Raw genomic sequence first — 26,708 nt, 5'->3', positions numbered from 1 at the left:
GTACTGTATGTGTCCAGGTGCATAAAACTGCACGTTTTTCATATATACTTGCAATTGCAAATTGCCTAAATTTTTTTTGTTTTTTAAACAAGCAAGCAAGTTTCTAGCTATAAGAAATATATCTGTCCACACTGAATGCAAATAATTCTTTTTTTAAAATCTCAGCCAATCAGAACATATTTGATGTTTAATATAAAATGATGCGCAGCAGTATTTTAAACAAATGAGATTATTATGTGTAATTACACGGCTTCATAACTGAAATTGAGGAATTTTGCATTATTAAAGAATCCATAGTTCACCCAAAAAGGAAAACATGTTGTTCCAAACCTGTACGAGTTTCCTTTTTCTGTTGAACACAAAAGAAAACATTCTGAAGAATGTTGGTAACCAAACAGTTGCTGGTAGCCACTGACTACTATGGAAGTTAATGGCTACTTGTAACTGTTTGGTTGCTAATATTATTTAAAATATCATATTTTGTGCTCAACAGAAAAACACAACATGAGGGTGAGTTAATTATTTTTTTGGGGGGTGAACTATCCCTGTTTATTACTGTGATGCTGTTTTGAAACAGTGTGTACTGTATGAATCGCTACATAAATAAATGTGACTTGACTTTTCTCCGAAGCGACTTATATTGCATTCAGGTTATACGTTTAATCAGTTCATGCATTCCCTGGGAATTGAACCCATGACCTTGGCATTGCATTATTGTCTAAACTGCAGGAATGCAGAGCTACGGTGTAGTTATGCCAGGGTTATGGGTTTAACTCCCAGAGAATGCTGTGAATGATATAGTGCATGTCTTGAATGCACTCCCTATTGTAACTGGTGCGCAATGAGTTGCGTTTCACAAGTGGTCAGTGAGAGGCCGGTCTCGCAACATCTTGCGGAGTGTGGCGAGCCGTCTCTAGCGCAGCAGCGCTCCTATTGAAACGCAGCCGGGCTGGAGAGCGAGCGCCCGCCATGCCGTGGGGTTTTACCTCCCTCCCCTCAGCCCACATTCTCTCTCCCATTGTGCTCCTAATCCCAGCCTGCTTTGTGGTGAATTCCACAGGAGGGACTCGGGTTCTCTGTCTGTGTCGCCGCCGCTGCCGCTGCAAACAGGGCCTGTGAACACTTTCTTCCAACCTTTTCAATTTGCATGGAAAAGCGTGTGCCCCCCAGCAATTTTCAACACCAAAAAGACAACTGAGAGGCACACCGTAACATCAGAGCACAGGAATGAGGGGGATTATGGGAGAGCTTTGATTATTACCCAATTTTTGTGTTTGTTTTTTTCTTTCCCTCTGACTTTCTGCTGATATTGAAAAGAACAGCCGCGGCTTTGTGCTCGCTGTCAGTTAAGACACATGTTTGCGTCCTTGTGCTTATTGTGCGTATCTCTGGAGAGTTTCCATGCTCTTAATCTGGTTTTTATCTTCTTGTTGAAATATTTATATTTTGATGATTTGCCATAATGCTTTTCTTGCGCTCCATAAAATCCGTAAGATTGTGATGGAGTTATACAGCGGGTTCGCTAGTAGGTGATGGGCATTGTATTTCTCTCTTTTTTTAATGTAATATCTTTCAACTGAATAACTGCGTTTCAAGAAAGCACAACACTTTAGTCCTTTTAAGGATTGGTTTGCTATATTTACTCACCTTTACGTTGTTCCAAATCCGTATGCTGTTATTTGTTACATGCAACACAAAAATAGTAATTTTAATAAATCTTCATCCAGCACTATTCGATATTCACAGTGACCACATCTGTCAAGAAGCTATGAAAAAAGCACACTAAAAGTAGCCCATCTTGCAGAAAAGTGACAGATTATGGGATTAGAATTATTTAATGCAGTCATAAAAACATTTTAATTTTCAGATTTTCAAACTGTTAGCCGCTAAACACTAAACTCATGGATTTAAAAGAATCTAAATCATTTATAGCCTCAAATGGCATCAAATAATTGCCATATTTTCAATACACTCAGTCTGGCCTGTTTTAAAGGCCGTGCTTTGGGCTTCAAGCGCAACACGGTTATATTTAGACTTTCCCAAAATTTCATATTAGCCAGCTTGTGTACCTTGTTTTATAATTAAGAGCATAAAGGACGATTCAAGTGTAGGGCTCTCTGGCTCGGTCCATGTGAAGACGTCCTGCTCGCTGCTTTAGCACAGAGCCCACACTGCCGTGTTGTTATTGCTCACATGATTTGGCCATGGACATTATAAACTAATTTCTGGTGCTGCCAATTTATGCAGATACAGGTCACACAATGTGACCCATTATATTAGAGAGGTTGTACTGGGTTACTGTAGTAATGGCAGGCTGGAACGGGCTTGATTTAGTGTTTTTAGCTTAAATCTTTTGCTTTTTGACTTCAGGTCATGTCCAGCTTGTTAGTATTTGCTTTTTGATATTGATGCGTTTTGGGATGACTTCTTTTCATCATAGAATAGTGACAAGTTAAGTGACACAATAGTGGCAATTAATCGCTCATTTGGAGAATATTAACATGCACATTTGTCCAGTTAGGTATATATTTATTTTCTTATTTGCTTTCTAATTCAATTCTAACCTTTTTATGATTTAGTAATGGCAAAAGTATTTTTGTTACCCAATTGATACTTACATAAAAAAAAAAAAAAAATGTTAACACGTAATACAATTTTGAATTGCATTGGATTGTAATGTAAACTCTGTCACTTCATCTTAAAGTCAGTGTAAACAGGAAAGATAAAAAACATTAAGTCTCTCCGCATTAGACTTAATAGACCTACCACTGTCTATTTTGTCGCTTTATGACAACACAATATTGACAAGAAAAAGAGAAAAGCACTCACCGTGTTCTCTATTAATGACTGTTTACTTGAATAACTACTTGAAACAATATTTACTTAATTGAGAAATGCTTGCACTACATGCCACTAATTTAATTTGTTCATATTTATATTAACATTTCACTTTCTGTATTGAAGGGGTGGATTCAGTAGCATATTAGATGCTGTGGTACTGAAATTAGCATGTAAAATCATGAAATACCACAGATATTAATAGATACAAATAGATAGATTTGTGATCAGTTACTTATTTTATCTATATATACTGTATATATTGAAAACTGAGGTCTTTATTAGACTAACATCATCAGCAGCTTTTACTGAGTCTAGCCAAGCCAAACCGTGTTTATTGACATGCTTCGTCTTCTTTGTGTCCACCTGAAGCTGAGATGGACAGTCTGTCTGATCTTTCTCCACCCGGAACCAACCACCTCAGCTTCAGCCAGCAGCCCATCCCGGGCAGCACGGCCGAGCAGTCCCCGTCCCCGGTGCCCCTGTCCCACAGCAGTCAGGCCCCCAGCCGTGCCCAGCTCCCCAGCCTGCACCCCGGCCTGGTGTCCACTCCCATCAGCCCTCAGCTGGTGAATCAGCAGATCGTCATGGCTCAGATCCTCAACCAGCAGTACGCTGTCAACCGTCTCCTGGCCCAGCAGTCCCTGAGCCAGCAGTACCTCAACCACCCGCCCGTCAGCCGCGCGCTCAACAAACCGCTGGACGCACAGGTGTCCACCAACGCCGAAGTCTCATCAGAGATCTACCAGTGGGTCAGAGACGAGCTGAAGAGGGCGGGAATCTCCCAGGCCGTGTTCGCCCGTGTGGCCTTCAACAGGACTCAGGTACAAATATTTGCATGTATATATATGAAAAAGTCTTATACATAGGTCATGCTGATTTCTAAGATATCATCTCTTGGACAATCCCATAATTCACTGCAATAAGCAGAGTCGAAGATATCAATCCAAAATGCTGGACAAAAGTCTTAAATACTGTCAAATATTGATTAAAAAAATAATCCATTCTAGTCTGAAATAAGAAGAACTGATTGCAATAATATTTTTAAAAATAGATTTTCGAGAGAAAACCAACCTGAAGAATTTTGAAAAAGCACGTGAACGTGTATTTTAACAACCGAATCAAATGTGTCAGATGTATAGTTAAAGTGTGTAGTTAAAGAGTTAAAAGAGTTGGAGCGCAATTGTTTTTGCTAGTTTCAGCCCCATGCAGCTCTCATGTTTTCTGTACTGCGCCACATCGTTTAAATACCAAATGCAAAAAAAGAGGTGTGTTAAGGCGCATTTGCTGGTGTGTTGCTATTTTGGGAAACTGAAAATAGACCAACTCAAACCTGGTCTTAAGTCTGGAATTTTTTCTTTGTTATTCAAAGAGCGCGTTAGTAATATTCGCCTATAGGCTGGTGCACAACGCATGTACACTTTGCTTATTACACACACAGGGATGCACTGCAGCACACAAACATTTTTAATAGTGAAAAATTACATTCCGCCTTATAAATAACGAACTCGCCATTGCGCAAGTGCAACTGGCTTGTAAAGGGAATGGGAGATGAGACTCTGATTGGTTTATTGAACGTTACGAAGAAAAACACCCATTACTCATTAAGAGAATAGGGACTACCCATTTAGACCATGTGCCTGGGCGCGCTGACCGTCTTCCCATCGTTAAACTAGCAAAAGTGGATTCAGAGACGCCCTGAGTGCACCTGCGCCATGTGCTTTAGACCATGCACTTAGATCGCTAAAATTGGGCCCATAGTCTTTACACTTAAGTTATCATAGGCCATATTTGATGTTTGGTTCAGCTGTCTATGTAGGTGGTGTCCAGTAAGGCAGCTTGCTTGGTTTTGGAGCAGAGCCATTAAGAATATTGTTTTTGTAGATTATTTTGTTGTCGATTATAAATGCTGAATCATATCCCCAGCTCCACCACCCCAGCCCCATGCATCAGCTGTGACATGTCTGTGTGATGCTTGCCACTACACGCTCTGTACATCATTAAAATTCAACCATGCCTCGCTAATATAGTGACAACAGAACACTCACAGTAAGATGCTTTATCTGCTTTTATTTAGGGATCAACACAAAGAACCCAATCGGCCTGTAAATGTCAGGACAAAGATGAGTGAGCACTTTTATCACAGATGTTCAATCAGAAACGTCCCGGCTGGAGTAACTGATCAGTGACTCCCGTCTTTGAGTTTGTACACCCATGGTTTTGACCTTGTTTAGTCACTGCACGCAATCTGTTGTCAGCGTTGAGCTGGGACAGGACACTTATTAGTGGTGTGAGATAAGGCAGACATCACTATTATTATTGCTCATTCAAATTATTACATTTTCCAACCAAAAACTCATTTCTCACTGCCTTTCCTGTTATTGTGCATGGATGATACAGCAAATTGTGCACATTTGAGTGAGGTGTGCACATTTCTTCACTCAAGAGACAAAATACGCTTTTGAAACTATTTGAGTATTCACTATATATTATTTGAAAACTGATGCTAGGTAAAATGAGTGCAGAATTATTGCCTGATGAATATATGAGTGTACTACTGCTAGTGGAAATCGTCAGAGATAATTTATCAATATCTGTTTCATGATAGGTTAATATTACGATGCTTTTCTTGTTTAGTTACTTTTTAGTTCTAAAAAAAAATGTCATACAATTAGGGTCAGATTTTTTTCTTTTTTTATTATTGGAAAGACCTCTCTAATATTCATGCTTTTATTTTTTTAGCAAAAATACTATGGAAATTACAATTTAAAATTACTGTTTTCTATTTATGCATTTATTCTTTCATGAATAGAAAGTTAAAAGCAGTGCTTATTTGAAATATAACTTTTTTTCTACAATGTAAATGCGTTTACTGTCACTGTACTTTTTCCTCACAATTTTATTGCACAAACTAGGGTTATTATTATTGTTACCTAAAACCAAAACCCTAGATAGAAAGATTTCATTACTTATTTTATTTTGGCTAGTTGCCGAGGCAGCATTTCTCATTTTCATTTAATTAAAATTAAAATACTAAAATAACTAAGACTAAAGCTTAAAACTTAAAAATGCTATTAAAAATAAATGAAAATGAAAAAAAATACACAAAAAAGTAAATTAAATTTAATATTAAAACAGAAAAATCTGAAAAAAAAACTACATAAAATGATAAAATAAAATGTAAAATAAACAGAAAAATTAAGTAAAATATCACAATACTCTTTCCCTGTATCAATTCATGAGAGCATCCAAAAACCCTAGAAAATACAGGGAAAGCTGTGGGGATTTTTCACTAGTTGTTATTAGTACAGTCCCGCCTTGACAACTGTCTGCCATCATCAGGTGAGACAAAGAGAGACGTACCTGGCCGTGTGCCAGCGGCGGGGGGTGGGGGCTGGCTCGGCCGCGGACGCATGAGCGACTGTTGCTGGAGATAGCAGGAACATTATGTCTCGCGACGTTCTGCAGAAAACCCCCGCTTGGCAGGAAGTGACTATGATGTTGTGTTAGAGTGATAGGAATCTATAGGAATCAGGGACCGCGTCATGACATGCGTGTTTGCACAAATTGGCATTTAGTTGCACTGGGAATTTGCAACCTGCATTTGTTTGTTTCCACAGAACTCTTAAATATTTATTGTACATACTTCCCCACAAGTGGAATGATGGCTGCTTGTGATGGCATGCCGTTTATGGGTTTGGTGGCCCATTTTTAGAGTTTATAATGCAAAGTGCATCAACCATTGATGGTGTTTGATAGTATATGACTGAAAGTGTAACTGACTCATTCTAGCTTAGCAACTGTTGCCAACTACACTACTGATCAAAGGTTTGGATCTGTAATAGGGCTGGGCAATATGGAGCAAAAAATTATATCTCAATATATTTTGCTATATCTCTATATACGATATATATCTCGATATCTTTACAGGAAAAATAACCCCCCAAAACTACTGCAAAAACATGTTTAGGGCCCTATGACATTTTTTTTTTCACCATATGTTTTATTGTTACCTAATTCTGTGTTTTAGCATGTGTAATTATTAAAATGCATAAAACAACTTAATTTGTTGAATTTAATTCTTAAAATAGCCTTATGTGAAATGTTTTTTCCCCTTCTGAAATTCTGTGTATTTACATTTTTCTGGTTATCAAATGAAGGCATAAAACATTCATTTAATTTATCTTTTAATTATTGAAAATTAAGCAAACTTAATTTTTTGGTAAACAAAGGGGATTTACTATTAAAAATAAAACATGGAAGAAATGTTGTGTGATTATTCCTTAAATTATGTTCGTTTCACTTTAGTAGTAGTAGTAGTAATAGGCTACGTACATTCTGCTGAACAATAGAAATAGATTTTCTAGCAAATACTTTTATTTTGACGGGTTTACCTTTACAGTTCTGTGTATGTGATACTACAGTCTATGATGTGATATGACGCTAGTTTTACTCAAATCAAACGGTCAGATGCTCATGAAGTGACTCTCAGAGCAGTTCTGGAGATGTTCCTCATGTGTTCACGTCTTTATTTAGTGAGAGGAAAGACGCTGAAATCACCGCGAGCGTCACGCGCGCTTCAGTGTGTGTAATAAACGAAGACTTACTTTTGATTAATTAATTCAAAATTTGACAAATTCCGTGACATTCCGCGTTAAACTGTAAATTCCGTTTTTATGACTGGATTCCGCAATTCCCTCCGCGTTTTCTGCATCGCGGAAATCATTGGGCCCTACAGTAGACATCTGCCTGCTTTAAGAAGCATTTCTGATTTTACCACAAATAATGTTTTAATGACACTGCAGTATAATTGAACTTCTTTTTAAAGAAAGGCTTTGTAATTTTATGATATCCATTACATTATTAGCACTACATGAGCATATTTTCCCGAAAGCACTTTTAACAGAAATATCCAGATAATTCCTATGGGATGTTCAGGTCACAGATGGAGTGGAGATAATGTTTTAATTGTTGCACTTGTACTGATTGCTCTTTGCTAAGAGGAAGATGCATGTATTTTTGTGTCTCTCACAGGGACTTCTGTCTGAGATCCTCAGAAAAGAGGAAGACCCCAAGACAGCGTCTCAGTCGCTCCTGGTCAACCTGCGAGCCATGCAGAATTTCCTGCAGTTACCGGAAGCGGAGCGCGATCGCATCTACCAGGATGAGAGGGAGCGCAGCTTGACCGCGGCCTCTGCTATGGGCCCCGCGCCCCTCATCAGCACCCCTCCCACACGTCCCGTGCAGGTAACACGCTCACAATCACACCTGAATGGGCGCTGAAAGATCAACTTTTTTGTACTTTGTAGAGTAAAATGTGTGCTTTAGGGTTAAAAATAAAAATATATATATATATATATATTTTTTTTTTTTTTTTTCTGCAAAATTATTTTTTTATATATAAAATTTTTTTTGACACACACAAAAAATGTAAAACTCCAATTAAAACAGAAAATATTAAAATAAAGTCTAATTTAAAATATGAAAATGTAAAATATACTAAAAATAAATATAAAATACATCCTTAAAATAAAATAAATGTATTGGGATACATTTTACTACAGTAATAAAAGACAGAGAGAATATATCTTGAATTAATCAGATTTATTTACTTTGTGTCTTTTATTTATTTAATTTGACATCAAGGTGTATGCCGTCCCTCAAAGCTTTCTTGCTCGTTTTGCTAATAAACGTTCTACGTTCTTATTTATTTGGTTATATATTATACATGTTTACTTTAGTCTATTTCCAGTTTTGTACCTATTTAAACCTTATGTAAGTTATTTGTTATTTTATATCAGGCATAGTCTGCCCTATAACATGAGTTTGTTAGAGTAAGTGAGTTTGACGTTGTATTTTGTTGCTGCATTCAAGCAATTGACGCTGAACTGCTGCTAATTCAACAGTGAAAGTAAAATGTGCACGGCACTTTTAAGCTGTTCACCGTAAAGTGAAGTAAAGCGAGGGAAAGAGGGAGAATTCAAACAAACTAAAAACGAACAATTGCTTTATGCCTAATTGCCGCTATTTGAAAGTGAAAGTAAAATGCGAGGAAAAGAGGGAACGCCCTCGCCCCTGCTGTGATACCGGTATTACTGGTGTTGTCACACGTCGATTAACCAGTGGAAACATTTTCTCTCCATCACAACCCTACTTTATGCATCAATCTGACAGACTTAAATAGGATCTCTCTTATTTCTGTCTTCTTTAAATTTGTCAAATTTTCTCAAGAAAATGTGTGTTGATTTAAGGATGTTTATTTTTTTCTGGAAGGCAAAGCAAAAATACTGATTACATTTTTTGGGGGGGAATAACTTTATAATTTATCCTCAGTAAGTACTCACAGCAGCTTTACTCACAAGAAAAGAGTTTAAGATTGTACTAACAATGGAAGACTGAGGAAACCTGTTCGGTAAAGGCCATTATCAATTTTTTCTATTTTACATTATATTCAGAAATGATGTTCTGTGGCTTTAAATGAGAGTGCATTATAGTAATGTGTTTGTCAGGAGCTCACATGATGATTCATACAAACACACAACCACAAGGACAACATTACAACCTCACAACTTGAACTGTGTGTTTACAAATCATGACTGACATGCAGTCAGGTACAGATGCATTGATCCAGAGGTAAACACTACTGCCAAGACCTTTTTATGTCTGTTTTCAGGCACTAGTCAATTTTGAGATTTGTTTATTTGTCTATGTTTGTTAAAAGAAGACATAAAAAAAAATATACTTTTTAAATGTTTTTATTTATTAAATTGAAACTATTTGTGGCTGTAAATTTTAGTGACATGTCTTTAAAGGCTGTTTTCTCAAAATGAGCCAGAAATCTCCACTTTACAGTTATATTCTTATTTATATTTATAAGCATAAAATTTACACATATAAAACTGTATGCTTAGAAACAGGGTGAAAATCATTATTATTATTCTTTTTTTTTTTTTTCTGGATGTTGCCAGTATTTTTTTTGGTATTTTGTTGCAATATTTTTAGTGATAAAATTAAATATCAAAAATCCCATCTGCATAAATCTTTAACTCTCATGTCCCCTTTATGTCAACAAATTAAATAAAAAAATTTAAACTGGCTTTATCTAATGTTCAGATTTCTGTTATATAATCTTATGCCAATGAATGCATATTTTATTATATAATGCCTCTTTTGCATATTTACATTTAAGAAGACTTGTTATACAAATATGTGAATGGTTTGTTATCAATAGTAGTTTTAGCAGTAGCTTGAAGTAATACATTTATGCATTGTAAATGTTATGCATTTAGCAGGTGCTTTTACTCAAATATTACATGCACCGTCGTTATTATTAAAATTCTGTACAGTTATTGTCGATTACTAGTGCAAGAGTGTCGGTACATCAATGCATCTGTACTTTGGAGGAAACGTTTAGTGCAGGAAAGATCCCAGGAAGCGTTTCTTTCACTCCGAACTCTTGAAGCAGGGCCGGAAAGGTATGCAGAGCCTCCTTCAAATGTAGTTGAGTGTGTCTTAGTGGCTCGGACACAAAGCCTTCCTGTGTGTGATGGACTGAGGAGGCTCTTTTATACAGGAGAAAAACTCCCTCACACACAGAATGTGTAAAGACCGAAATGTCATCAGTGTTCACTCAAGTGTGCACGCATTTGTGTGTGCGCTTGCGTGCATCATGTGCTAGTGTGTGTGTGTGTGTGTGTGTGTGCAAACCAGATGCTGCTTTCCTGTTCAGATCCCATTATCAGATGGTTCTGTAACCTGATTATTCAGCAACTGCACCTAATTCATCAGTCTCGTACAGAGCTCTGCAAAAGTCTCCATTATCTGATGATATTTGTATAAATTGATGAAATTTTGAATCAAAGGGCATATCGATGCACTGCTTGACACATATAATGGCTGTGGTCCAAAACATAGTGTGCTTCCTTGCTGCATCCTAACTGAGATGGAGTTACTGCTTTGGAACATTCTACATATATATATTGTTACAAATACTTATTTGCGTTTATATGTAGGTTTAGATTAGCTTAACAAAGATAATGCTTTGTCCGTCAATGGCCTTTTTGCATAAAAATAAATGCGATAAAGCAGTTTCAGGTAGAGGGAAGTCTTTGGATGCATGTCAGCTTGATGCTGACAGATATGAGTGAGATGTTTGCAGGATATTTTCTGCTGTAAATCAGCAGGGTGGCACGTCTTGCAGCGCTGCAAGGCTTTTATGACGCCCATAAAAACAGATGCGAAGGTATGTTTCCCACATACGTTAATGGATCGTCAGACAGTGTGTGCAAGTTTGTGCACGCTCATCCCTTTATAATTAGATACGGTCGCAAAATAACTCAGCCTAGACACTGATGCTTCACATGTAAATGACTGCTGTAGACAGCCTCTTCAACGGTCCTGCACTGGCAGTTTGGAGCCCCTTCATGTTATAAAAAAAAAAGTTATAGCCATGTTTGCAAGTCGTTTTGCTGCAGAAATAGAATAGAAATCTGATCATGTGTTACTGGAGTATTCTGATCAGATTTGATGAAATGTTATTTTAACCAGTTGTTTTACATATTTGTGTTCACAGCCCAGAAGAGAGGAGTGTAACAATGTGAGACCAGAAGACTGGAATCCCAGAATTCCAGTGGGCATCTCTCCTGTGAGTGCACATATGGTACATTGTTTATGCAGAAAGTGATGCATGATTTTGTCCTTGATTATATACCTATGTACATATCTATTATTTTAAAATGATCTAAAATAATAATACAATTAATGGGAATGCATAATAATAGTAATAATAATATGAATAACTTAATATAAAAATTATAGTTGTTGTTTTATTATTATCATCTCATATACAGTATGTGTTGTTCAAAAGTTTTTCAATGCAGTCTATTTTGCTCACTAAGGCTGATTTTTATATAAAATAACTTTTATGTAATTTATTCCTGTGATCAAAGCTGTATTTTCAGCATCATTACTGCAGTCTTCAGTGTCACATGATCTTCAGAAATCATTCTAAAATGCTGATTTGCTGCTCAAGAAACATTTCTGATTATTTCTTATCAGTGTTGAAAACAGTTGTGTTGCTTCATATTTTTATGGGAACTGCAATAAATATTTTGGGGGGATTCTTTGATGAGTCATTGAAGCGTTTATTTGAAACGGAAATCTTTGTGACTAAATAAAGATCTTTACTTTCACTTTTGATCCTTTTAATGCATCCTTGCTGAAAAAAACATATTCATTTCTTTCATTCATTCATGAATTAATAAATCTATCTTACTGCCTCCAAGTTTCTGAACAAAAGTATATGAAATAATAATATAATTATTTAAAAAATATGTTTATTTATTCAGTTGTTTGAAGTGTGCATTAAAAATGTAAAAGTATATCCATCTGCCTAACTTTTTTCTTTCTCTTTGCTCAGGTGAAGCCCAGCCCTCTGTCCTCAGAGTGGAACGGGAAATCGGAGAACTGTGTGTTAAACATCAACTCCTCCATCTACGACGAGATCCAGCAGGAGATGAAGAGGGCCAAAGTGTCCCAGGCCATGTTCGCCAAGGTCGCCGCCTCAAAGAGCCAGGTACGGCCCGCTCCGACTTCGACTTTCACTAGCCTGTCACACTCAAAGCGCTCATCCGGTTGACAAAACATTGTCAAACATTTCTGTGTACAGTCTACAGAAAGCTGAGATAAAAGTGTGAAAGGAGAGCTCTGTTAAGCTTCACAGGTAGCGCAGCGCCGTAATGACTTGCGCCACTTTATTGTGGGTTTGCGAACAGCAGACAGTGTTGCAACATAAAACAAATGTGTTTATATAATTCACACCGTTATCTCACATAGCGAACAGCCTTCTGCTGAATACAGGCCTCTGTGAGAGACATTACCGTCTGTTTTAGCCTATTAAAACTAATTAAAGAAACGCAAGGCGAGCCCCATTATTAAAGGTTTCACATATCTATGTGCACACTTAAAGATTTTCACAATTACATCTGATGGGGGGGGGGGGGACGCGAATAAAAGCCCTAAATTATCTAGAAATATCAGTAGGTTTTTGCTGATTGCACTGATTACGGTGCCAGATACTTTTGTTTCACCAAATTACAGTTTGATGCACAAACCACTGTTTTTGTCGAAGGGAGTTCAAAGCCGAGAAGGGTGGAGGAGAGAAAAGACAAACCGGGGCATTTATTCACGTTAAGATTCTCGTATAAAATGACGGTTTGAGAGAAAAGAGCCCCTCTCTGCCTGAGCCCGTGTGCTCCATTCATGGCTGGTGTGAATGTGAATTGAGCAGCAGATAAGAACTGTGCTAATTACGCAGCTGAAAAAGGGGCCTGGGAGAGCACTTATCTCCAGCTCCATCTCGTAATGTGTGCTCCCCGGGCAGCTGGTACCCCCTCCTTCCCGTTTCCAGCCCCCTCCGCGGGGCCCGCGGGGCCCACGGGGCCGCTGGCTGAATGTCCGGCCGGTGCCGAGCGCCTGGTGGAGCTGGTGCCGCCGCAGAGAGATCGTAGTTACGAAACGGCCGCTGCGGTGTCGTAATTAGTGGTGGGGAAACTCTTTTCCAGTTGAGGCGTTACGATTGAAGATTCTTAGAGGGAAGTCAACTGGCGATTACTGTACGTTTAGACTGTGATCGTTCAGTTTGGTCACATTTTGGGTGCTCAGAACGAAGAATAGTGATCATTCTTTTCTGAATATACACAGTTAGTCATTCTAGAAGCAACATTTCTGTTGAAAACAGTTTTAAATTTTTGTGGACACCATAACACAATCTTTTAATTCCTTGATGAATAGAAAATTCTAAAGAATGGCATTTATTTGAAATAATACATTTTTGTAGCATTAGCATCATTGTTTAATTAATTTCTTGTAAAACTTTTTAATAATGATACTATTTTTATATGTAGTTTATAACAGGTTCTTAACACTTGTCTTTTAAGAATGTAAAATGGCAAAGAAAAAAATTAGGAAATTCATTATCCTAATTAAATTCAAATCATAAAATGAAGTACAATTTATGATTTCTGACCTAAGTTGAATTACAAACTGTGTAGCACTTTACAGTAAGTTCCTGTTAACTAAAATTCAAAGTTTTACTACAATATGCCAAAATAAAAGTTTGGCTTAATTTGAAGAAATTATGACAGAGATGTATTGTACTGTAGAACTTACTTCTAAAATTAAAAACAACAATAATATAGCTATTAAAGCATGATTTGTTGAAGAATATCACATAATCATAGAAAATGTTATTTGATTTGTAAGGTTTATAAATTCATGTGATTATCACCGTTTTTGTTTTATTTGAATTTGTATTAAATCATATAACAGAATTCAGAAAAAAATAAATAAAACTGAAAACAGAATTTGGGAAAAAATACAATTGAATTTGCGGGAAAAAACTTTTCATAACGTCACTTGATAACGTTTAAAATATCACTTCAATTTTTAAAGTTGTATGCATTTAATTATTACAGTTTTAAATAATAAATATGTATTAAATCAGATCAAAAATGTAAACCGAAAACAAAGAGTTTAGGAAAAAAAAATCATAATTTCATTTGAATGATAATTGCATTTGGTTTACATGTTTAAAGACAATAATATAATATAATATAATATAATATAATATAATATAATATAATATAATATAATATAATATAATATAATATAATATAATAGTAAATAAATAAACAAACAAAACTGAATAGATTTTATAGGACCCTAATGTTAGCTTATGCACATTAAATAATATTTACAGAGACAACTTTTGATTTTAAGATTGATAAAAGCTTTTAAATTATTTTATAGTTAAATATAGTTAACTAATGTTCGCAAATGGACTCTTTTTGCAAAATGTACCCACAAGCTGTGTTTGTGTCTGTCCCTCTTGCCCCCTGCCTGACTGAAGGACCTCGGGGTCCTAGACGGCGTGTGGTGGGAGGCGTTTTGCCGTATGGTTATCTTCCGTGGCGTGTCGGATTAATTGGCGCGTCCATCAGTGCAGGAATCCTCGTCAGTAGCCGAGGTAGACTGCAGAAGCACTGGCTGCAGCACAAGCTAGAGATCTGGCACAGGCCACGGGTTTGGCTTCCGCAGCCACAGGGCTCCAGGCTCGGCCCAGCTCTGCCCTCAACAAGAGCCATGGAGATGGGAGGCGCAGCGCTCGCCCCCTGGGCTTTCAAAGCCATAAACACTAGTTCGAGGGGGTTAAAGAGAACCGTTGCATGTGTGTGTGTGAGCGTGTGTACCTGCTTACTCATGTGGCTGTGTGTACGGCTGTGGTGTAAATGAGTGTGTGTGTGTGCTGTTTATTGGGGGATGGGCACTGGATCGGAGCCATGCCGTCCCCCTCTCTGGGCACACATCCATACAGGACGTGAGTGCCAGGCTTTATCTATTTGGTGGCACTTTCATATTCCGAGTAGCATTTCAATTAATTTCTCCTCCTGCACCACAGAAAAACCAGCGTTTCTGCAGCTTGTTAACTGAAAAAGAAACATATAAAATGTTTATTTGTACACTCTCATTGCCGTCCAGAGCAGAGTTCGTGAAATCGTGACATTTTGGAGGTGAAACGCAAGCTGTCGAGGTTCTTAGTGGTGAATTGCCTTCCTTCTCTCCTTCAGTGCATTATATTTTTGTTTTGTTTTATTTCGAAGTATCTGTCATATGGTACTATTTAAGGTTAACGTGAAGTGCTATTCACAACTGATTTTCTTACATAATCTAGTGATTTATTAAGGAGTGAAGATAAGATTGCATTCCTTTACCTAAAAAATACACTAATATTGTGAAATAATATTTCAGTTTAAAATAGCTGCTTTCTATTAGAATATGTTTTAAAATATAATTTATTTACTGAATTTTCAGCATCATTACTCCAGTCTTCAGTGTCACATGATCCTTCAGAAATCATTCTAATATGCTGATTTGCTGCTCGAGAAACATTTCTTCCTATTATTATTATTATAATTATTATTACCAATGTTGAAATCAGCTTAATATTTTTGTTGAAACCATTTATTATAATTTTTTTAGGATTTATTGATGAATATAAACATTTGAAAAATTTGGTAACATAATAAATGGCTTTACTGTCACTTTTGATTTAAATTACTGTGTCACTGCTGAATAAAACTAATAATTCTGATTTAAAAAATATCTTACTGACTGCAAACTTTGGAATATTAATGTTTATCAAGTGAAATGTTAAATAGATCATTTTCAATTCTAATAATATATTAGAATTAAAGATGTTTGTATATAATTGTTAGTAAATAAATTAGGAATTTTAATAATAAAAGAATAGAAACGGGGATACGGAGGGAACAGTGAAAAAATAAATAAAGGATGAAATAGAGAATGTTTATAGTTTTACAGTGTAATCTAAAGATTAAAAATGATCAAATGCATACAAATATTTTGGAATAACATTCACTGATGAATCATTCACAATAATACAGGAACATGTAATATTACATAAAAAGATTCAGTTTTGATTTCATGTTGAGTAGATTTAGAGGTTTGTTAAATTCCCTTATTTTGAATATGAGCAATAGTGAAAGTGACGTATGACTGAGCAAACACCACTAATACAGACATGACAGCGCCGAACTGGCATTCACAGAGCTCTGCCGGGGCTGGGAGAATAGAGAGAAGAGGGGCATTATGGGAGTTGTGCTGACACCCTCTGATGGTGAATACAATCATGGCTCCTGTTGTCAGAAGACAAGCCCTTTAGAACCCAGAGCCATTCCCTCAGAGTGACCTGTCTCTCTCTCTCTCTCTCTCTCTCTGTGTGTCTGTATGTCTCTCTCTCGCTCCTGGAAGAGACTGTGGTAATTAGCAGGGCTCTAATGAGACAGAATGTCAGTGATCTGCCGCAGTACAGGGGGGCAGGCGATAGGCCGGTGTGTGTATGAAGGGGGGTAGAGGAGGCTGTGCCATCTGTCACTGAGCGCCTGGCTCGCTGCTCTCTAGGGGGGAACAGTGGGTCGGCAAAAAGTGAGTGAGAGAGAGAGAGAGAGATATTTAAAACTGTGCAGGATAGACTGTACATCAATACAAAACTGGTGGTTGACCGATAAAGTTTTTTATGCCAAAATCATTAGGATATTAAGTAAAGATCATGTTCCGTGAAAATATTTAGTAAATTTCCTACTGCAAATCAATCAAAAATAGTTGTATCTCAGACAAATATTGTCCTATCCTAACAAACTATACTTCAATTGAAAGCGTATTTATTCATTTTTCAGATGATGTATAAATCTCAAGTTAAAAACAAATTGCTTCTTGTGAGTGGTTTTGTGGTTGATTTAACAGTTTTGGTTTGTCTTTCATTGCCTTGTCAACATAATAAACCCAGCATTTAGTAAACATTCTAATCATAGCATTTCCTATATTTTCTTCAAATATTTTAAGAAATTTTAATTGATTGAGATTTTTGTTGTTGTTTTTTTGTTTTGTTTTATGCAGTTTTTCCGGAAATGTAAAAAAATCAAACTTTCCGGAAAAATGTAATTACATTTTTGTTCATTCAAACATTTACACTTGTAATTAACCACTATACATTGACCTAGTCTATCATTCACACAGGTAATGTTTTACAATTTTCCGTTTTCAAATATAGTGTAAAATACGTATTTTTTAATTGCTTATTTGTATAATGCATTTTGCAGCACCTGCAGTCTGAACAACAGTGTCAGTCTTTCTCTTCCAGGAAAACAGACCAGCAGTACTGATGACATCACCTTGCACTTAGGGGTGTCGTGCAGATTTTTGTTTAGTAAAATGGAGATTGAGTCCTTCCCTTGCCCTGATAACACATGCATCTGACTAGCAAGTAGGCTGTGATATAAACTTCAGTCTAGTGGCTATTCATTTCATCGGTTATGTTTGAGCTGTTCCTGTGGGCGGGGCCTAAGTCACATTTATGTGGCCTGTATTTCCAGGGCAGGTCTAGACGCATCGTCTGCAGCCGTGTGTCTGCATTTACTTTCATTAAAGCACGAGAAGCCAAAGCCGGATGCAAATGAAATTACGCTTCTATATGGTAGTTCCGACGGCCCCTATAATTTCACAGAGAATATATATTTTTCATTATCATGCTTCATTTTGAAGAGTTGTTTGTTTCCAGTTATGAATTCGCTGCCTCCCAGGGGCGTGTGCGAGGCAGATGGGAGCGGCGGGCCTGTGAGAGCGGAAATAGGGCCATGACTGTTTATTAATTGATTTATTTATTTATCTGGCTGCCTGGTTATTAGGTTGCCTGGGAAACAGCTGCAGTTCCCCTGTATTATTAAAGACACAATATTCGTGAACCAGAGACCCAGATGTCTGGGAAATTAATTCCGCGTATGATTTATCGCAGCACGCGCCTCCAAACGAAGCTTTTTCCTTGTCGTTTAATGCGTTTGTTGACCGTCTTCTGGTTCTCCGGCTTGTTCTCCATCTGTCTGCACTCTCTCTCTCTTCACTGCATGCAAGGTAGTGTTAGAGGTGGCCCGGTTTCTCGCGCTCTCCTCTGTCAGACCACACAGGGCTTGTTCTGAGGCCCATTCTCGCTAATCTGATCAGGCAGGCAAATACGCCGGGAAAAGCGGCTTTAATGATCCCCCTAATTACCTCAAGTCAATACCAACTGTATTATTAGACTCCGGGAAAATATTCCATTAGGGTCCCCCCCGTGGGACTCCCCGCACGTAGCGATGTCACGCGCCGCTCGCCCCCATGCTTGTAATTAATTTTATTTACACACGCAGGAATGCACAAGGTCGCACCTGCAGCCCGGAGCCGCCTCGCCCGGCCCCCGACTCGCCCGCTTAATCAGATCTGTCATAATTACCATTCTGCATGCTTCTGACACACGCTGCGAAATATTTCAATTTAACTGCAGCCAATGGCTGTGGCAGACGCCCACGGCGTACGGATGTGGACCGGACCTACTCTGCACTTTGCCTTCTTTCCTCTCTTCCTTCTGTTTTTTGGCAACTTTTTGGACATTAGTGACCAGATAAATTGGTTCATATCTATCCATTAGTTCCATTTTTGACCAATGCTTCTGAACACTTTGTTTCTTTTACTCACCCTCACGTCGTTCTGCATGACTTTCGTGCAAGCATGCAAAACAAAAGGTGTAGTTTTGAAGGACATACAGGCCTTTCTTTTGTATATATTAGAAAAAGTAAAAAAATAAATATAATGAAATTATCAGAAGTTGTACTTCAGAATATTCTGAAGTAGAGTATTCTATTTTGTTTTCTTTTTAAAAAGTTCATATATATTATATTAAAGATATATTTATAGATATACTTGCATAATCAATATTGTATACTACCAAAAAATTACACTCTGGCCCCACGCAATAAAACAATTAATCAAACATCCTCAAACGCTGCAAAAGCCTCTGTTATAAAAGTTAACGACTTGATATATTTTTGTCGTTTTAAAGCAAACTTGTGTTAATTAAGAGTGCTGTTGGAGCTGACATGTACAATTTGCAGGTTTTATGCCGTTTTAATCTATAATTCAATAAGATCAGGCATGATTTATCTGCTTAATTACTCTCTGATATTAGCAATTAAACTCCAGCTTTGAATTAAATCTCAATCACACGCTTATAATTGATGGACTAGCGTTTTCTCATAGGTTGCTTGTGTGTCGAGGGCTCCTTGCAGGCTCTTTGTTTGAATTATGTTGCGATCAACCTACTTACACTTTGTGTTGGGGTTGTTTTTTGTTTTCCTCCAGGCCTCTTGAAAAAGTTAACCTAGTTACAGGCCACCAGATCTGCTTTATCCTCGCAGAATTTTGAAGAAAAAGTTGTTGACATTGTATTAAGGTGCAAGTATTTATAGTTGTTTTTAGGCAGTTGTTTTATGAGTTAAGCTTACGTTAGTCTCAGCCTCAGACGTCATGCCCACGGACCGTTTGCTAAACATCTGATGCATATAGGACACAAAAGTGGAAACACTTCAGGAGTGTCGAAGTAGTCATCAGATTTGTTGAATTATACAGGATTTCCGGGAGACATGTGTGTCGCGTTCTTTAACATAACTCCTGTAAACAAAGATGACGCCCCGCCGAACACCGTCGTGAAAGAAGAAAGCCGTAGTGTTTACATCTGTGATGACGTGAGTTTATCAGGATCAACTAAACACTGCGTTTTCAAATGTATTTGAAATATTTAAAGTTTGCAGCATAGAATCTTTAAAATACGTCCGAGAGTTTTACTCAATGGTCTGTCAATGTGGCGACATTTCCACACACCAAAACGTGACGCTGAACGGATCGAACTGTGATTGGTTGTTTGACATGTCGGTAAAACGGCCTCATGGGCGGGCCTTGGACAATGAAAGCTGCCATGAATTCCAGACCTTCTGTTATTTTTTTTATTTATTTGCTATCAAATACAGCTAAATCTTTTTAGTTATTTTTTTGTTCACTATCTTATAATCATCTGCTAAAAAGCATTTCTAATGTTTTACTTCTGAAATTCTGCTCAAGCATCCAAATACTTTTTTGGGCCAAAGTGTATCATAACGTCTAGAAAGCTCACAAGAAACGTATTAACGGCGTCATGGATGTCGTTAAGCAGGTTTTCAGCACAAACTGTAACAACCCTTTTGTCTCTGCTTAGAGATCTCAGATAGATAGATAGATAGACAAACAGACAGGCATTATTGATCCCTGAGGGGAATTTGTCATAAAAACGGCGCTATACATTTACATGTTGCAATCAAACAAGACAAGACAGAACACGTCGCTCTATAGCATTAAATACGTGGTGAGAAATATGAACGTGCTACACAGTAAATACCCTGAATAGCATCTTACTTGAGAAGGTTTGATCTTCAATTCGTTTTGGTTAAATACGGCAATGGCACCAGTTTGAAGAGAATATTTGCTGTTTATTGCTTAAAAGGAAACTCTCTCTATCGCCCCCTTGAGTTCGGAGGTGTGTCAGTGTTTGCAATGCATTCCCTTCTTAAATATATTTGTAGCCCAAGGATGAAGGCCGTAGTGTGTTTGCTTGACCATATCTGTGGAGAACGGATGTGTTTCTGTGTGTTTAGGGTTCATCTGGGGCACTGGCCTCATTTTCTTTTCCTCCATGCCAAGACCATTTGAATAAATACTGGGAGCAGATCTATTTGCATAGTAAGATATCCAAAAAGGCAGTCCGTCCTCTGCCTATTTTTGGCCCGTTTTTTTTTTTTTTTGCTTATTGTTGCAGAAGATTCACATATGCTTCGCGAGCGCATTTATATATTTCAGCCAACAGATGGACTTGACGCGCATGCGGCGGGTCCGATTCCTTCGCTCATACATCCGCAAACCCCACACACATTCGCTCTTAGAAAACAGGTTTGAACATACTGTATTATCTTTTGAATTGATCTGCATGACACTGTCTGCCAAAGCTGAGTCGGTGCCAGATTCAGGAGGGGCGGTAGAGCAGGAAACAATAATGCTTTGTCTGCTGAACACTGCAGCCCTCTGCCTGACATCAAGATGTTTGTTTCTCGCTTTTGTTTTAGCTTCAACGCGCTCGAGACTGAAGCCATAACAATGGATTAGCATCTTTATTTAAAAACAATGGAAAAGAGCGAAAAAGCTAGAATAGTTCTTTAACATCTGCCCCCAGATTGCAGTTTTTGACAGACATCCGCGTGAGTTTGTGTGTTTGTTTAATAGAGGAGCCTGGGTACGCCCTCAGGTCTATAGGGGCCGTATCGCCACCGAAACTTGCTGACATGTTTGAGAACGTCAGCCAACGATGTGATGACTGATAAGCGAACCATGACCAGCTGATCTGACATCATAATTCATATAGTTCTGTACTTTATAGTAAGCGAAATTAGAATTGGTGACTGGAGGTGTACTGTTCGTCAGCTGTGGACACTTGTATACTGTATATTTGCCATATACAGGAAGTATAAAATCTAAAATTACATATAAATAATTTAATTATTTATTTAAATGTAATTAGAATATCAAAACAACAAAAATTGTCAGCTGTGTGCACTGTGTGTGTTTTAAATTTATACAATTAAAATAAAAAATAAAATAAAAATCTTATTTAAGAAAAATGTAAATTAAATCATTTAAATGAAATACGTCTTAATTACTTATATAGTTTTTTGTATTATTATTTTTTGTTTAAAAAAATAACTTAAAAATGTTATGTTATTTATATTTTTATAAATTATATAAAATATCAAAATTTATATATATTTATTTGTTTAAAAATATAACTTACAAATTTTATGTTATTTATATATATATATATATATATATATATATATATATATATATATATATAAATTATATTTTTATTGGTGGTATTTAGTGTAAATTTAGTGTAAACTGATCTGCTTCAGTACTGTTTAATGCTATTACCCTCACCAAGAGGTACAAAATTATTTTTGGCACCAGATAAAATGTGATTCTCTTAAATCGCTTCAATTTTGTTTTAGTTTGTAACTTTAAAGTAGCTTCCTACTTTTCATTAAGAGTGGTTAACATTGCCCAATAATTATCTCAAATACAATTTTCTCTAAGGTATTTGCTTGACGATCATTGCTAACCAAGTACATGGTTTTAATGCGTAACCAAGTACACACTTTTAGTGCATAGTAGAAGTATACAAACTGGGATGAGGCCCATTGATGCTGGGGAGCTGTTGGCCGATTCGGGACATCGAGATCCAAGTGATTTGAGATGGGTATCATCTCAGGAGTCTGAGGCCTGGCAGAACAGGGTGAGCGGAGGGGACGATAAGGAGCAAATGAGATAATAAAAAGGTGTTGATGGTGCCATGTGACTGATGTGGAAAACCGCAACTGTCTGGGGCTCCTGAACTCAATCCCAAGGTTATTAATGTGTTCGCTGGCATCTGGGTCCAGGCGAGGGGCATAAACACCACGCTGTTCTCTCACAGTAGTGTCCTGTGCTTGTCTCATTGGCAGCTTGTGACCGCTCAGCCCTCACACGCATAGACACACCGTATCCTGCTTAGTTGAGTGAATCTTACGCATGAATTCAGCCATTGTGCGGAAGAGAAATATTTTTATCAGAATGTACCACTGCTATTTATACCCCGAACACAATGGAGGCTCTAATGGGCTGCCTGGACCCTCTCTTCACGTACCACTTGACCTGTCCACCCGTCCACGGCCTTTATGGACGTTTGGGTAACATAATCTTAAAGTTGAGCTGTAAATGGGTGAAGCTCACACAAAATCTATCAAAGAGACAAAAGGTCGTGTTTCACCTGAAAATAATAATGACGAAAAAGAAAAAAGAAATCAGATTTGTCTTATGTAATTAAGTTTACAAATATTTTATTTAAAATAAATAAATAAAACATATTTTTTATGAAGCTTGTCCTTAAATGTTGGTTAATTAATTAGATTTTAAATATACTATTTTATAAATGATAACTTTTTTTTTTTTTAATGTGACTACATTTGTCTTAAATTTAATTAGGCGTACATTTTCTATTTTATTTTAGATATAAGATTTTATAATAAAAATGTATTTATTTATTGGAGATTCACACAGTACTTATAAAAATAGGATTAAAACAAACAATTTTCTTATATATTTCTCATCTAAAAGCTTTAAAGGTGATTGTAAGTATTTCTCAATTTGTGCTCAGTTTTGTCAAGGTACCAAAATCAGAAGATCTCAATATGAGCTCAGACATTTCTCATTAAATTGACTTCACATTTCCTTAGCTCCTTACTCTTACTGATTAGTCATTTTTATTTCTCATGATGATTTTAGAAGGAACATTAAAACAAAGTTGGTGCCTAATGAAGCAACTGGGAACTAATGAAGCGCAACCTCTGAACAATTTTTACATCACTAGCCAAGCTATAATCCATGTTAGTTTTTAGTTCTCCATATTCTCCAAAAATAAACATTATCTTTATAGTGTTTGTCAGATTTGACCAACCAAATCCCAGTAACGTTCCCGTATCCAGGCTGGCTCTCCTCTGTGCGAGCGCTCACTGTTTATGGTAAGACAGTGGAAGCAATGCAATTGGACAAATACAAGCAGTTTTTCAGGTCTTCGAGGCACAGAGAGCATAACACTGTCAGTGTGGCTGCCCAATGCAAAGTGTTTATTGTTGTGTTTTTGTTCTATAATGCAACAGCATTAATGCTAATACCTTGTGGTTTGGTTGCATGTTTTTTTTTTTGGTGGCTCGTTCTTTGGCTCAGTGGGATTTGTTTGCCATTTTATCCGCAGATGTTTGATTGAGGATTATTTTACGATAGTGCGCTTAATGGCTGCGATAAGGTGTGTGTGTGTTTGAAGCACGTCGGGCTACAGGCATCACAGCAGGAACAAGACTCAAATCCCCACGCGTGCAAATAAAACAAAATGCGACAATAAATGTGGCAGAGGAACAAGGTGAGCTGTGATGAGCCTCTCTCGCTCGCTCTCTGGGGTTTACACGGCTTTTGGGAGGAGCAGGAACATGGGACAACAGAAATGCTGAGTTATCTGTGCCATGCAGTGCTCTGGTGTGGCTCTGGCTCCTGCTCCGTGTGTGTGTGTGTGTGTGTGTGTGTGCTGGGTAATCCTGTGGAAATGAAAGGTGCTGCCACACACTGGCCTGGAGATTATGGCATCACGTTTGTAAGTGTGCCAGGATTCGACTGCTGGAACACACACTAGAGCTCCCTTTTCCTCTTTTCTTTTCCTAAAAGTAGGATTTGACCACGCTTTATATTAGGAATGGGAATTTTAAGGAAGTTAATGGTTCCAGTTCCTTAACCAATCCATTAATGTTTCTTCCAGTACTTTACAGGCATAAACTCCTCTCTCAAACTAAACAAAATCAATATTTAGCATATATACAGTACATATTTTTGTTTGTTTACTGCATTAGTTCTGAAAGTATTGTGTGGGAAGTTATTAAACTTGTATGTTTGACTCATGAATATTAATAATGCGATTATGTTTACAGTAAATGTTTTGTATTTGCATTGCAACCATGCTTAGTAAAACTCAAAATGTAATATTATCCCCTAAACAGCAGGGTAGGGAAGGTGTAATGTTAAAATGGTTACTATACTCTTGTGTGTTATGTACTTTTCCACGCTAGGTGATATATAAGAAAAAATTAAAATATTCAGTGAATACAAAATTGGGACAAAATAGTTCAAAGGTTTGGGTCCAGTAAGACTTTTAATACTTTTATTTAGCAAGGAAGCATTACATTTATTAAAAGTGACAGTTAAGACCAAATAAAGATTTCTATTTTAAATACTTGCTGTTTTTTTTAACTTTTTTTGAACATGAAAGAATCCTGAATGCAGCAAATGTTTCGTGAGCTGCACATCAGAATGATTTCTGAAGGATCATGTGATACTGATGCTGAAAATTCAGCTTTGTATCACAGGAATAAATTAAATTTTGAAATATATTCACATAGACTATAGTTATTTTAAATCATAATAATATTTCATAATTTTCATAACATTTTTAATCAAATAAATGCTGCTTTGGTAAGGATATTAGACTTCTTATCAACCTAGAATACATGACATGACACATTAATTGTCTTCAATTTGTTTCATTTCGAGTTCATGTTCTCTTGCAGGGCTGGCTCTGTGAACTGCTGCGTTGGAAAGAGGATCCATCTCCGGAGAACCGCACGCTCTGGGAGAACCTGTCCATGATCCGCCGGTTCCTCAGTTTGTCTCAAGTGGAGCGTGATGCTATATACGAGCAGGAGAGCAATGGAGGACAGCAGCACCATGCGGACAGACCTCCTCACCTGCTGCACATGCCCACAGACCCATTACAGGTCAGTGTCACAAAAGCTACACCTTTGTCCATTATTTACACCTAAAAAGTGCATTATAGTACCTTAAATGTACACGTTAGTACCTCAGGTGTACATATTAGTTACTAAATGTGACAGCTTTTACCCCTTTTCTTTCCTTAGAGTGTAGTATTCAAGTTATTTTTCCTGCCATTTCAACTTGAAATGGTTTACATATGGTAACCATATGGTAATTTTTACCAAAACATGTGTAATTAAGTCTGTTTTGATCATTTGAAGTTTGGAGGTGCTGGAGAACTTTTTCAAACGCTGGTAATTTTGCGCTCCGCTGCTGTGTAAGCAAAACAGTCATTAGCAACATCATTTGTGTGCATTTAGATATTAAGGACAGCTAGCTATTTTAATATATTCATCACTATTCCGAATCCATATTTAATCACAAAAATCCCACAGTTCTTGTGGTTACAGCTGCGTGTTTGATCAGATATTATTTTGTTTACTCGCAAGCATATGGTCATTCCAAGAAAATAGCATGTGGCGAAGAAAAACATTTATTCACTTGCATTTTCACCACTTAAGGCGACGAGATGCATGCGTGGCTGCTGGAGGTTTACAGATTTGCAAATCAGATTTCTACTAAAACATGTGCTTACACTTGACAAAACGGTAACATTAATTAGCATTAGTTTACTACAGTAGTTAAAAATGAACATACTTCCACAGCATGTTAGTTCATGTTCATTTCAGCATTTACTACTACGTACATTGAAAGAATTAATGTAGAACAAAAAAAAGCACTAAATAAATTTCACTGTATGGAAAAAAACTTTAAATTAAACATTACATTTTGACCTTGAAACACTAAAGTAGTATTTTCTTGTCAATTATACGCCAATAATATTTTTTGTTAGTTACGCAACTCTGAAAAATAATTTTAATATGCACATATGGTTAGTGTTAACTAATAAATTGACTAATGTCAAGAAGACCTTACTGGAGTGACATCAAGCATTTAAATAAATGCATGCATAATAAATCCATAAAACATGATATTACGTACAGTAC

The 26,708-nt window shown here is 37.0% G+C and overlaps 1 protein-coding gene across 6 annotated transcripts in view; it reads left to right on the top strand.

The window, feature by feature from the left end:
* The window catches only part of LOC127974770 (DNA-binding protein SATB1), a 55,475-nt gene that overhangs the window by 24,189 nt on the left and 4,578 nt on the right, over positions 1 to 26,708 (top strand). For all 6 annotated transcript variants that reach the window (XM_052578272.1, XM_052578268.1, XM_052578271.1 and 3 more), the window contains 5 exons: positions 3,211 to 3,662; positions 7,873 to 8,085; positions 11,411 to 11,482; positions 12,257 to 12,412; positions 25,458 to 25,664. In XM_052578272.1, coding sequence (XP_052434232.1) covers positions 3,211 to 3,662; positions 7,873 to 8,085; positions 11,411 to 11,482; positions 12,257 to 12,412; positions 25,458 to 25,664 — 1,100 coding nt within the window. The remainder of the gene's footprint in view (positions 1 to 3,210; positions 3,663 to 7,872; positions 8,086 to 11,410; positions 11,483 to 12,256; positions 12,413 to 25,457; positions 25,665 to 26,708) is intronic.

This window comes from Carassius gibelio, chromosome B16, assembly GCF_023724105.1.
Source record: "Carassius gibelio isolate Cgi1373 ecotype wild population from Czech Republic chromosome B16, carGib1.2-hapl.c, whole genome shotgun sequence".
Taxonomy (NCBI): Eukaryota; Metazoa; Chordata; class Actinopteri; order Cypriniformes; family Cyprinidae; genus Carassius; species Carassius gibelio.
This window is presented reverse-complemented; position numbering and strand designations above follow the sequence as displayed.